The following is a 14,368-nucleotide window of genomic DNA, read 5'->3' as shown; positions in this document are numbered from 1 at the left end:
GGACCTGAGGTTTTTCTTTGGTCAGTTTGTTGTATCAAACACATCGGAGAAATAGTGACCCAACATTTGACCTTAAAAATGGAATGTCTGAAAGGATAATGTATTATTATTAACATTTTCACATAGTAAAGCTTCCATCTGCTCACTGAAGTTACCACAATCCATATTTTGCTAAGTGTTGTGTCAGTGACATAAATTTGCTGGTATAAGAATTCAGTCCATTTCTAAATGTCAAACGGTGCAATGTAAATTCAACTGAAGTAGTGATTACCTGGGCTGTATGGGGGTATCGTGGTGTTGAATGAGACAAATCTCTGCCACTCAGATGTTTGTAGGCTTATTATTAACATGCAACAGATTATTTTAATCTATAGTACTTTAATTAGAGGTGTATATTTATATATTTTAGAATATATTAAGGATTGATCATTTTGGTGGGCTTTACTGCTCAAAATGTTTTGTCTCACTTGTTTTGGGAGATATATTTTTAAATTAAATATATATTTCTATTTTATAATAAGCAATGGAATGCATTCACACCATTCATACTTCAAGTTACAAAAATGCCTGTCTTCAACTCAGTCCTTTAGTCACCCAGTTTCCCAGCTCCAGAGCCAACATATGTTCACTGCTTCTACAATCCATGATCTCTGAGCATGTGTGAATGTACCCCCCTTTTTATACTTTCTGCTTGTCGCTTTGGTATTAACTTAATATGTCTTAGACTGTGCTATGTCATTCATTGCATATTAGAACTACCTCTGTTTCTTTTCTCTGTGGCTACTTTGCAGCTTGTAACAATGATGACAATAACAATAGCAATAAATTCATGTAACCATTGTATTATTAATGGATTTTTAGGTTATTTCCAGTCTTACTACCGAAAAGACTGTTGAATATCCCCAACCCCTTTGAATAACTAAACATCCTTTTCCTTTGCTAGTTTTTTAGGACAGATCTTTTGTTTCATTTCAGCCATGAACCAGAGAATCAGTCAAAGTGCTCCAGTGAAACAGCCGCCGCCCCTGGCCCCCCAGAGCCCTCAGGGAGGAGTCATGGGTGGTGGCAGCTCCAACCAGCAGCAACAGATGCGGCTGCAGCAACTGCAGTTGGAGAAGGAGAGACTGCGACTGAAGCAGCAAGAACTGCTTCGGCAGGTGAGGCCACAGGTTAGAAACCAGCCTTCCACTTTTCGGGGTCTGTTTTCCTACATGAAGTTGGATATTTTTTATTTTAGCATTTATTAATTAGAGGCGTGTTGTTTCTCTAAAACTAGAATAACACAGAAACTTCAGCTCTGTCCTTATCTTAGTTTAGTTTCTTGACTGGCCTTTGATAAGCTAGGCTGTAACATGTCAGTCTGGACCACAAAGAGATGTTTGTGGTCATCGCAGCCAGCAAAAATTGAGGGAAGCAAGGGCGCTTCCTTGAATGTATGTGGAATTGTAGATTACTGTAGTTCTGAAGGTTTCATTGAGGGTGAAACTCTGGGACGTCACTTGGGTTAAAACATCTTTTACTTTAAGTGAATTCTTTATCTGAGAGAATACACCAATGAGATTATTTCTTGTATGACAAATATCTTTCATTATTTTGAATCTAATTCTAAGTTGGAAAGGTTCCAGTATACCTTAAAATTACCTGCTTATGGATTTTTTTAATGTTGGGAAGGATAGGACATTAGAGATCTTGAAACCCTTTATGACCTTTCATTCGTTTTTATTTCAGAAAGTACAATGGGTCCTTATGTTCCATAAGAATGGATAATCCCTCATCTAAAAGTCAATTTTTACTTCATTTTGATTGAGAGTGCTTAAGTGGAGGTTTAGATAATGGGGGTGTGAGCTTATTAAAGCAGTTTATTTTTAAAGTTTTATATAAATTTTTTGGATAATAAAAAAAATGTATGATTTTGATAGTGTACATAAGGTAAAATCTGTCAGTTTCTTGTATTTTTTTTCAGAGCCACTGTGTTTGCAAACATTAAATACATGTGCTCTTACTTTTTCTGCCCACCTAAATCATAGCATACTCAGTGTAGAAGTTAAAAAATCATAATATTCCACATTTTAGTTACCAAGAAATAGGAATTTAAACAAGGTACTTTTTTTTTTTATGGAGGCCTTGTTTTGTGTCACTGGAGTGCTAATGGAAATACATGAACTTGATACAGTCATTGACCTCTGATTTGAGATTTGAGAGACTGGAACCTGAGGGATTAAACTAAGCCTTGGAATCCCAGACAGACTCACCTTTGAACCGACTGTGCTGTCTGTAATCTCTCAGTGTAACTGTTGCGATCGGCACCAGAGGGGGGCCCCCGATAGGAGTGAGAGAGTTTGTGCCAGCACATGATGTCAGGAAGTGGTCTTGAAAGAAACATTTCTAAATCTGCCATTAAGAAGGTGGGGACAGGAGGCCTCTTAACCAGTTTACTGTATCTCTGACTCTTAACAAATTACTCTAAAGGAAAGATTTCTCACTTAAATAAAACTTTATCGTGAGAACCAGGGAGCCCCATTAAGAATATAATTTTGTGGCTGTTAAATAAAGCAATTTAAGAGAACTTTTTACACAGCCTGTTCCCATTGTTTGCTTCTTACTTTGTTGGTACCAAGTACTGCTGTTCTAAGTAAATACAAGTCCTAGTTTCACATGTGAATTAAAGACTGTGACACCAAGGACTCTTAAGAAAAATGATTTAATTACTAATGTCAAAGCCTTGCTGTTTATAATTTTTATATATAAAGCCTGGAACTGGGCCATTCGTCATTTTGTTGTACACTATAGATCAGCCTGGTTTGTGTTTTGGTGTTTGTTGTTGTTTCGGTGGGCAAAATGCTGCTACTTATAAAACTCTTCCTTCCAAAGAGTTTTTCTCGATCTTATTTTCACTCTTACTCTGGGTGATGGGTTCTGGACAGAATAGCTTCAATTCCTTTAAAGGTAACATCTTACTCTATTTCTTCTTTACTACCAACGGTATTGTCCTTTCTTATGTTGAAATGACAGACCTGCTTTATTCTAATACTAATAGTCTATGTTTTTAGGATTTTGTTTTTGTTTTTTTTAGCAATCAGTATAAATTTAGTATATCTCAAGTCTTTTGGCTTCATGTGGACTTCTTCCATTGACAGTTTCTCTTACCACTAAAACATCAAATTATATTTTTCCTGCTTCATCTAATACTCAGAAGCAAAGAACCTACCTGACCAGTATCAAATTTTATTTGCGTCCTGCCACCTAAAGCCTTGCTGTCCTGTCCTCAATGCTGTTCAGTACTTCCGAGGGTCCAGTTTGTTATGTGGTGACTCCATTGGCTCCTGTCCTCTCAGTCTGCTGCTGCTTGGGCTGGCTTGGGAGTTCTGCGCTCTGGTGCTATGTCTGGATACAGTTTGTAAGTCAGCCTACATAGCCAAACCATGTGGCTTAAAGTAATTTTTATCCATCTTATTTTTTACTCTTAGGCAATGCGGAATATCAATCCCAGCACAGCAAATTCTCCAAAATGTCAGGTAGGCTCTTGTCTGATGTTTTAGCATTAACAAAGAAAAAGATATTAGGAAAGAGAGAAACTTGTGCTCCAAGGGCCTGTCCTCACTGAAGATTAGCCAGGATATAACTTTGAGCCATTTCTCTAGCAGGATACTTAAGTGAATATTACGATTCCCAGAAAGTCTCCACTATCTGCTCCCTTCCTGCTCTTCCCACGGAGCTGCTAGTATTCGTGTGGATTCTGTGAAGGTCTTTTTTTTTATTCCACATTTGAAATGTATTATGTCTCCATTGTACATACTGTCAGCCTTGAAGTCTGTCTAATTTTTACATTGTGTAGCTTAAAATAGTACTAAATTAATAACTGGAACAGGAACAACACAAATTGTTTACTTAGGTAGACTACCATAGGAAATTTCATTGAGTCAATGATACTGTTAGAAAAGGAAAAATTCTTTCTAGTGGACATTCCAAAGAAAGAATTTCAAAATTACTGTAAAAGAAGGATCTTCCTGGGTAGTGTTTTGGGTTTCTTTGTTGGCTTTTATCAATACATTTCTCCCTGATGAACCCGGAGAGCACTGTTTGGGAAGGTATGTTTAGAAGGAAAGATGGTGGCCATTTTTCCTTCTAACACAGGCATGTATCTGACTGGTGAGAAGAAGCTCATTCTTGAAACCAAAGAGATTCTCTGTGTTCGGGGTTCACAGGATTTGAAGGAATTGGGTAGGGCATCATTGCACTTTCCTCAGATGGGCAGAAGCACCCATGAACCACCTCATATTATATGTAGCTTTTTTGCAGTAGGCTAAATAAGTGCATTGTGTTAGAATTAGCTGCAGAAGTAGGAGTTGGCAGAATTTCACTCATTTTGGAGACTGTTAACTTGTCCTTCAGAGCACTGTGCTGATAAAAGTAAGATAGCATTCTCATAGAGACAGTTAACTTTGTGAGAGCAGAAACTGTTCTTTATCTCATTAATGCTCCTTTAATCAAGAAATCAAGTAAGGGAGTAACTCATAGAAGTCATCTTCACTAAAGCAAAAAGCACAGGCATTCTTGTGCCGAGGCCCACTAACACCACATTTGTCTGGAAGAGCACTGTAGCATTGGATCTGTATACAGCGAAGATGTTTTTCCTTGCCTTTTCTCTGAAGTGTTTCTAAAAAGGATTTCATTTGTGCTAAATGAAGTGGAAACTAATATAAAAGAAGAAATTAACTCAAATTTGGGTTCAAGCAAAAAGTCCTCCATGCCATGTGTTTTGAACTTGTTTCTTTTTTTCCATTCTGAAATTTTAAACCTTAAATCTGATAAAGTACTTCTAGACTTTTATTTCATGCTTGAGTATCAGTGTAAATAGTAGCTCTTACTAAAATTCTCATCAGGAGTTTTTACTTTTTTATTATTAAAACTTTAGCAAAGGTGAGCCTTATAAATAATAAAAGTTCTGTTCAATTTATACGATATTAAAAGTGCAGTTGATTTCCTAGATTTGTCCAAGTCAGAGCAAGAAACCTAAAAAAGGTAGTTGTTGTTTTTTTAAGTTAACTTTGCTTTTGCTGGAAAATAAAATACTGCTTTATTATGTAAGTTTTAGTTGTCGATGTATTTACCTGGAACAATTGTGAACATATCAATAAGTGTATGAAATTCCAGTGCAGGGTTAAATGTGGAATAGCTCACATACGTGGAATCCGGTAGTGTTTTTATCAAGCAGGCATTTGTGTTTTTCTCATCTTGCATGTTTTCTAGATGACCTTAATGTAGACATCAGGAAAGATTGCACAACGGGTCATATCTTAAATGAAGATGGCTTTAGACAGGGTTACCAGGGTAATCAAGAAAGTTGAGAAGAGCTTTCCATTCTCAAAGACCAGAATGCAGTACTGTAGGGGGCCAATGGAGAAAGGGGGAAGGATCCATTCAATGTGAGTGCCAGGCACTGTTGTTCAAAGTTTATTTTTTACGTTTCTAATAGAAATTAGTGCAGATGAGTTAGCAGGCAACATGAAATAAGTGTCATTATTTTATAATTGTATACCTCATTTGCTTTGGGATGTGGGGAGGGCACCAAATTTCAAAATGTTTACAAATTGTTCATTTGAAAGGTTGTCTTGAAATACCTTTTTACTAGGATTAATGAAACATCTATATTGTAAGATTCTCTGGTCATGCAGACTAACGTCAGTACGGGTAAGGTTAATGCAAAATTCTGAAAAACTAAGACAACTTAAAAGGCAGAAGTATATCTTAGTTAAAGATGGAATCACCTTAATTTGTTAGGGTTTCTTTGGAGAATTTCAGAGAAACCTGACCTCAGAAGTTTTTCGTTTTGTTTTTGTTTGTTTTTTAGAGAGAGAGAGACAGGCAGGCAGGGAGAGAAATAAGAAGCATCAGCTTGTAGTTTCAGCACTTTAAGTGTTCATTGATTGCTTCTTTTATGTGCCTTGAAGAGGTGGGGCTCCAGTTGAGTCAGTGACCCCTTGCCAGTGACCTTTGGGCTCAAGCCAGTGATCATGGGATCATGTCGAGGATCCCATGCTCAAACTGGCGACCTTGTGCTCAAGCTGAGGAGCCTATGTAGAGCTTAAATTTTTTTTATTTCGACCCTGGCAGGTTGCTCAGTGATTAGAGCATCGGCCCAGTGTGTGGACGTCCCGGATTCAACCCCAGTCAGGGCACACATGAGCAGCAACCATCTGCTTCGCTTCTCTTCCCCTCCCTCTTCCCTCCTCTCTCTCTTCCTCTCTGGTAGCCAGTGGCTCAGTTGGTTTAACGTTGCCCTGTCGGGCACTGAGGATTTCACAGTTGGCCCAGGCACTGAGGGTAGCTTGGTTGAATCAAGCATCTGCCTCAGGTGTGGGTTGCCAGGTGGATCCTGGTCAGGGCTCATGCAAGAGTCTCTCTCTTTACTTCCCCTCCTCTCACTTTTTAAAAGAAAAAAATTTATTCTGATTATTCACTATTTTATGTTTCAAAAGCAATTTTATTCTCAAAAAAAGTCTTGGAAACCATAAACATCATCTTTGCTCTGTGAGATTGTGCATGTAATGCTTAATTTTCTAATTTTCTAGTTATATCTTTTTCTAATACTTTAATTGCTCCTTTATAAATTGGAGACCTTTTGAGGGAGTGGACTGGGAATGCATCTTGACTTCTGTTTCAGTGTCTTTCGAAACAGACACTTTAAGGGAAGATAGCCCACCTTGAGTATAAATGTTTTTACCTTCTCTTGTGCTTAAAAGTGTGGTTCTTAGTACCTGTGGTTCCCTAATACCTATGAGATTAATCCAAACTCTGCATCCTGGCTCAGGGTCTGTGTCAGTCACCTGCTTAAACCAATTACTCTCCTGCTAAGTGCACTCTCCTGTATTGTTGCCGTGATTCTCTGCTCATGAGCTTGTCTTCTTTTCCTCTTAAGATTCTCCATTTCCCTTGTAAGACCTAGGTCAAAACTCAGCCCCAGGTGGCCTCATCAGAATTATTTAAATTGCCCAGAAAATAGATATAAGACTGTTGTACATAGATAACCTTTTATGAGCAAATAATTGCTTTAATCTGCATAGAAATTATAGCTATAACTATTTTTCAACTAATGTAGTTGCTATTCCTTATGAATAGTAATAAATATACATCAGGGCCAATCACTGTTTCTTTCTTTTTTTTTTTTACAGAGATAGTTAGAGGAATAGGTAGGGACAGACAGACAGGAATGGAGAGAGATGAGAAGCATCAACCATTAGTTTTTCATTGATTGCTTTCTCATCTGTGCCTTGACCGTGGGGCTATAGCAGATCGAGTAACCCCTTGCTCAAGCCAGCGACCTTGGGTCCAAGCTGGTGAGCTTTGCTCAAACCAAATGAGCCTGCGCTCAAGCTGGCGACCTCAGGGTCTCAAACCTGGGTCTTCCGCATCCCAGTCTGACACTCTATCCACTGCGCCACCACCTGGTCTGGCAGTCACTATTTCAATGAGTGATAAAACCCACAGTATTACTGCCGAAGATACCGCACTACACCATTAGCCCACAATGGTAAAGAGGTTCAGATGGCCAAAGTTTAATTCAAACGGAGCAAAATTATACCACTGTTCAGCCCTGTGAAAAAATCGCCATCAATCTTTTTTTCCCTGAATTTAATAATAGCAAAGAATTTTGTGTGTCCCCCCCCCCCCCATATCTTGTTAGCAGATGCTGGAAAAGCTGTTTCAGAATCTAGTTAACACTTTTTCCAAGATGATCTCTCTTCTTTTGGAAGTCCTAATATTAAATATAAACCATAGATTCGTATAGGTCCTTTCCTGTGAATATTTTATATTTTATTTTGAATGGGCATGTTGAATTCTTTGTATGAAAGGGGTGGAGGGAGATTTAGCCTCACATCTGCATACTTTAATAAGTTATCTTTTTTTTTTTCATTAAGATCCCCATAATTTGAAGAATGCTCTAATAATTTCTATTACTTTACTAAGTAATACAAATTACAAAAGACCTAACTGCAGACCTGTCAGAGAGAGTGTGGGTCTCGAGAGAGTGCTGGGCACACCACACTGCAGGTCTGTTTTGGATATTACTTTTCAGAGTTTAGGATTTTCAAACAGTTATTATAACTCTCCCCAGATCCAGTGGTGGGAGTCAAATAATTTAGAAACCGGTTCTCCGCCTTAATGACTATTTTAAGTATAAAAAAATGATATACTGAAAGGTAGTTTATTATTTCATGCATTTAGTACTTAAATAAGAACAATAAGAGGTACACAGAACTAGATTGTTTTATAAAAAGGAGTTTTAAAATATTAATGAAAAAATATTAAATAACACCTAAAAAAAAAAACACCCAATAAAACTGTTAAGAAATTTCCAGGGCCTGGCTGTTTGGCTCAGTGGTGGAGCGTCGGCCTGGTGTATGGGCATCCCAGGTTCTATTCCCAGTCAGAGCACACGGGAGAAGCAACCATCTACTTCTCCACCCCTCCACCTCTCCACCTCTCCCGTCTTTCTCTTCCTCTCCCACTCCCACAGCAATGGCTCGGTTGGAGCAAGTTGGCCCTGGGCACTGAGGATGGCGCAGTGGCCTCACCTCAGGTGTTAAATGGCTCAGTTGCCGTGCGGTGGAGCAACAGCCCCAGATGGGCAGAGCATCACCTGGTAGGGGACTTGCCAAGTGGATCCCAGTTGGGGCGCATGCAGGAGTCTGTCTCTCTGCCTTTCTGCTTCTCACTTAAGAGAAATTAAAAAAGCTTTTTAAAAATGATATTTCCACTATTGCTTCTTGATTGGTGTCCTCACTTGCAATTCTTTTCACCTATGGATGGAATGAACATTACTATGGGCACTTAGAATACGCTGTTGCGCAGATGAGTGTTAAAAAAGAGTGAGGAATGTAAATTTGTGATTTCCACATTGAGCAGCTGCCCAGGCACCCACCTTAGAGGGAACCCTGATTTTTTTTTTTTTTTTAATTTTTTTTTAATTTATTCATTTTTAGAGAGGAGAGAGAAGAGAGAGACAGAGAGGGAGAGAGAGGAGAGACCGAGAGAGAGAAGGGGGAGGAGCTGGAAGCATCAACTCCCATATGTGCCTTGACCAGGCAAGCCCAGGGTTTCGAACCGGCGACCCCGGCATTTCCAGGTCGGCGCTTTATCCACTGCGCCACCACAGGTCAGGCGGAACCCTGATTTTAAGTGCCATTTTAACAACTGGTTCACCAAACTCAACAAGAAATTAGATATCAGAACCGGTGTGAACTGGCCGAATCTCACCACTGCCCAAGTCCATGCACACACAGTTTCTTAGAAATGTTTCTGAAGCTGAAGATACTTTAGTAAATGGTACAAGCATCAAAAAACAAAGTATTCTAAACATTGGCTGTTTTAGTAACTTCAGATATAAAGAAATATCTGTGACTGTTTAAAGCTATGTTGGAAAATGGGCCTATCTTTAATAATTGGAAGAAATGGCTTTTATTTTCTCTTTTTGGAATTGTCAACATAAACTATCACTAAGACAAACTATAAAATGTCTGTTGTTAGTTATTTTCCATTTCTAAATTTGCATTGCTAGCGTACTGAACTAGCCTTCATTTTGATTGGGGGGGGGCCTTCACTTATGTGCCAATGTTATTAAAAAATTGATAAACTCTTACATACTTTAGTATTTGCAAAGACAAAATTGCTTTTAAGAAAATTACATTGACATTGTATTTTTCAAATTTTCTGTAAATGGAATCATAACTTTCTCACATAAAGTTATTACAGTATTTTGAGATTCATTCATGTTATATTTATAGTTCATTCCTTTCTATTGCTAACTAGCATTCCATTAAAGGGATATACTGCAATTATTCTGTCCATTTACCTATCGAGAGACATTTGAGTTGTTTGAATTATGTGACTTTTTATAGATACATGCCTTCATTTCTTTTGGACACCCTAAGAACTTAATAAACTAGAAATGTTCTAAATGTCCTTAGACCACTATTTCTACTGCCTTTTTCATTTTCTAAATGATATGAACCAAAACATCTATATATTTTATATGGGGCCAAAATACTGTAACTACGAGTTATATTATCTTCAAGTGTCTTTTTTCCTTATGGGAAATAATGCTATTTAAATGAAAGGAGGGCAATATAAAAAAGGTCAGTGGCTTATGGCTTGGTCCTGAGTCCATAAAAGTCTACTATATAAAGCAGGCAAATTTGTGGGTTTTTTTACAAACCATCCTGGAAGGTTCCTTTCAGACAAAGCTGGGACCATTGGTTTTACTTACAGTGCAGATAGCTCTGACTCAGTGCGTCCCAGATTAGCTAAGATTTACGAGCTCAATGGGAAAAGCCACCACATTTTTATATTATTACAGAACAAAATGATCTAAAAATACTTGTTTCATTTAGAAAAAGTCAAATACTACTACAAAAAACCCCCCCAAAAAATCTATTTGACCTTTGAAATACAGAAGCATGATAATTTTGGCTGAATTTCCTATCAACTTGCTTGCTTCTCCATTTTTGAAAGTCAGTCATGCTCTTTTTTCTAACTCTCGTGGGGAAAAGAGAAGCTTAACAAACTTATATTTTTAGCTCGGTATTCTAATTTTAGGCATTTGTTCAGGATAAAAACTCCTTAGAGATAGACGTAACTTTCAACATGACATGTTTCCTCTGAAATCAGTTTTTGTAGACAGTCCAGTTATGTCCCAAGGCTTATTTTTAAATAGCTAGGCCAGAATTACCCAATTACAAAATAATGTTCATATTCATCCAAAATGTGTTTTGATAAAGTAACTTTATTGCAATAAAATAGGCTTATTTTACATATATGTAAATATATACAGCCTTATTTTTTTTAATGCAGTACAATGGAGAAAGTTTATATGAAGTACGTTTTTGATCAAAAAATTTCAGATTATGTAACTTTCATACAAAATATTAAAATATTTTTTGCTAGAGTCACTAGCAAAATGTTTCTATGAGTCTAAAACAACTTTTCAATACTTACAAATTCTTTATATAAGTGTGTTCATGTTCATATTTACAATTCTTGGTTACAAATAAAGCTTACTCCCAATAAATCCACAACTGCTCCTCACTAGATGCAGGACAGCTTACAGAGAACTCTTTCAGTTAGTTCTGACTCCGTGTTCACTCTCCTTCAGAATCTGGGTAGGTAAAGCATGTAGTAGGACACTTCTCCAAATTTCCATTTTACTTCTAAGATCTGCCTGTTTAAAGCTATCTCTATATGGGTGTGTTTGTGCTTACATATGTGTGTTTATGGGAATTAGAAGTTACTGTTTTTATAATCAATTGAATTCCAAAGTCATAGGCTAAGAAGGGGGAGAAGTTTGGCTGGTTTTCCTACCTACCTACAGAAGTTTTGCTTTCTCATTTTTGATGATTTCTTAAAATAGCAACAGAAATTTTTCATATTCTTTATTGAATCCAGTAAAATAAATTATATTCACAACAGGTAAAAATATTAACATGGGAATTAATACTTGGGGAAGGGGCTACCAAGTCAACTTTTATATAAAGCTATTTTGTCTTTAGCAAATACTGAACTACGGTGGCCCCTCGTCTGTCGCGGAGGTTGGGTTCCAGAACCCCCTGCAGTAGGCAAAAATCCACGAAGTGCGACCGTATATTTATTTCATTATTTATATATATTTTAAGACTTTATATACCGTCCCCACACTCTTATAAACCTTTTCCACACTTATTTTACCACAAAATAATTAAAATAATAAATATATAAAAATACCTATATACCACAGAATCCTGCGATATAGCAAAAAGTCCGCAATATATACAATTTAAAAATCTGCGATACAGTGAGACCACAAAAAGTGAACCATGATATGGCGAGGGATGATTGTATATAAGAATATATCAATTTTTGGATAATATACATGTAAATTACACGTCAGTTATACCTCAAGCTGTTCAGAAATTATGAAGGGCACGTAATCAACACTGTTCTTTTTGCTGTAACTTGAAGTGTCAGAAGTGAGTTGAATAGTTTTTTTATCATTGACCTTGTCACACTATTTGTTTTCATGCCAAATTCTTTCTCATTTGATTGATAATGCTAAAACCCTCCTACCACCACCGGTAAATAAAGTGGCAGTTTTTTTCCTTGAGCCTTTCGAGTTCAGTCTAGATGAACCCCTAGGTTAGTGACTCGTAGTCACACTGGATTCGATGACAAGTATGTTCCATAGCCCTCCAGGGGATATGCTCTCTCATTAGGCAACTTAGAACAATTTTTTTTATTTACATCTCCAAATTACCTTTCTTTTTAAATGTGAATAAGCTGGTTCTGCAATGTCTGCTGACAGTAGAAATTCAGTTGTTAAAGGCAGCAAAACATAAAACTTGGACAGCTTTGAACAAGCAAAGGGGCAAAATTCAAAGTAGCAAAACATGTAGAATCTGCCATGACAACTTGTTTTAACTTCATAAAACAATCTTGGAAAAGTGGGAACTTTATCCAAAAGGGTAAAAACCGAAATTGACAGCCAATTTATTCAGTTATTTCAATAATGATTTACTGGTTAGTTTTATAGAGCATACTTGCTTTGTGCTGCAAGGAATTATACGCAAATAGGATCATGCCCTCCGTGATAGGAAGCAAATGAGGTTCTTTTCAAGATATTTACAGATCACATATTTTGAAACACCTACATTTGCCTCGCAGAACCCTAGCAATCAGCCTCATCTAGAATTTTATTTATCCTAAAATTTATTCCTACTTATATTCTCATATTTCAATGGCAACATAAAATCTTGAAGGTATTAGAGGTTATTGGTTTATGCTCTAAAACAGTGTATTCACTCATTCAGTGTGCCCTTAAGGGCATGAGAAGAAATTCATGATTACAATATCATGCAACGGGTACTTAGGTCATGTTACATACATATGTTCATATCTGTCTGTCTAATTCAACTCGAAGATGGAAATGGGATCATCATGGAAAGTTACCTAGAGAAGGTCTAAAATAACAAAGAAGGAAGAAAAGTGTTCTAGTCGGGAAGAACATGTAGAAAATAGACATGGTCAAGAGGCAGCATGTCATACTTCAGACGGGCAAGGAGTGCGCTGTCATTGTTTTAGAGTCACTAATCACTTTGCAAGAGAATGGACAGGATCAAAGAGGATGGAGAGAAAACAAATCGAATGAACCCCAGAAGCTGCTGGATAGTGGGTTGGCTTTTAATAGGAGGAGGAGAGGAACTCCGTTTCCTGAGACTGGAAGAAAAGTGACAGAGAGGAGGATGAGTGAAGATAGCATAGACGGGTGGCAGCAGGAGCCACAAGATTGCGCTCCTGGCCTCAATGCTCTTCCTTAAATGAGAGAGAGATGGAAATGGACTTGACTGAATGGGAGCTTGAGAGAGTGTGCCAGATTCAGAGTAGTGATCTTGGGAATGTGAGAAAAAAACCGACAAAGACCAAAGAAAGGAAAAAATCTCTGAGTGGTACAAAGGGTCCGGACAAGGCCAAAGACCATTAGTTTATGGAAACAGTCTGGATAAGTTGTATGATTTTCTCAGGCATTTCATAGCAGTCTTAGTATAGAAATGAAGCAAGCATATTTGAGTTAGGGTTGGAATTTGCTAATACTGAAATAAGATTGTGTGGTGTATGAGGAATGTTAAAGGTGCTTGTGTATTTCAACTGATTAGCCCTGGGGGGGGGGAGGAAACAGCCAACAGGCACATGAAAAGATGCTTAACATCACTAGGAATCAGGGAAATGCAGCTCAAAAATGACATTGGGGTATCACCTGACACCTGTTACAGTGAGTGTTGTCAAAAAGAATATAACAAGTGTTGGCAAAGATGTGGAGAGAAAAGAACCCTCGGGCACAGTTGGTGAGAATGTGAATTGCTGTAGCTACAATGCAGTATGAAGGTTTCTCAAAAAAATTAAAAATAGGACTATCGTATGCTCCAGTAATTCCACTTCTGGGTATTTATCCTAAGGAAATGAAAACACTAATAATTGTATACCTGAAACCTATATAATTTTATTAACCACTGTCACCTCAGTAAATTCAATAGGTAAGATATAAATTAAAAATATTAAAAAACACTAATTTTGGAAGAAAGCTGCACTCCCATGTTCATTGCAGCATTGTTCACAATAGTCAGGACGTGGAAACACCCTAAGTGTCCATCCATGGATAAAGAAAATGGGGTATATATGCACGGTGAAATACTATTCAGCAATAAAAATAAAAGAAATCTTGCTGTTTACAACATGGATGGACTAACCTTGCGGGCATTATGTTAAGTGAAATAAGTCAGTGATGGGGATCAATGTAAAACAGTAATGTACAGCATGGTGACGGTAGTTAATAATGCATCTC

The 14,368-nt window shown here is 37.4% G+C and overlaps 1 protein-coding gene across 12 annotated transcripts in view; it reads left to right on the top strand.

Annotated features, from left to right (window-relative positions):
- YAP1 (Yes1 associated transcriptional regulator) overlaps positions 1–14,368 on the top strand; it is a 127,367-nt gene that overhangs the window by 102,426 nt on the left and 10,573 nt on the right. For 3 of the 12 annotated variants that reach the window (XM_066247809.1, XM_066247874.1, XM_066247813.1), the window contains 2 exons: positions 976–1,169; positions 3,468–3,515. In XM_066247809.1, the coding sequence (XP_066103906.1) occupies positions 976–1,169; positions 3,468–3,515 (242 nt within the window). The remainder of the gene's footprint in view (positions 1–975; positions 1,170–3,467; positions 3,516–14,368) is intronic. The other 9 variants (XM_066247819.1, XM_066247884.1, XM_066247826.1 and 6 more) reach the window with 3 other exon arrangements.

This window comes from Saccopteryx bilineata, chromosome 1 (genome assembly GCF_036850765.1).
Source record: "Saccopteryx bilineata isolate mSacBil1 chromosome 1, mSacBil1_pri_phased_curated, whole genome shotgun sequence".
NCBI lineage: Eukaryota > Metazoa > Chordata > Mammalia > Chiroptera > Emballonuridae > Saccopteryx > Saccopteryx bilineata.
Note: the sequence above shows the minus strand (reverse complement) of the source record. Positions and strands in the feature narration are given on the sequence as shown.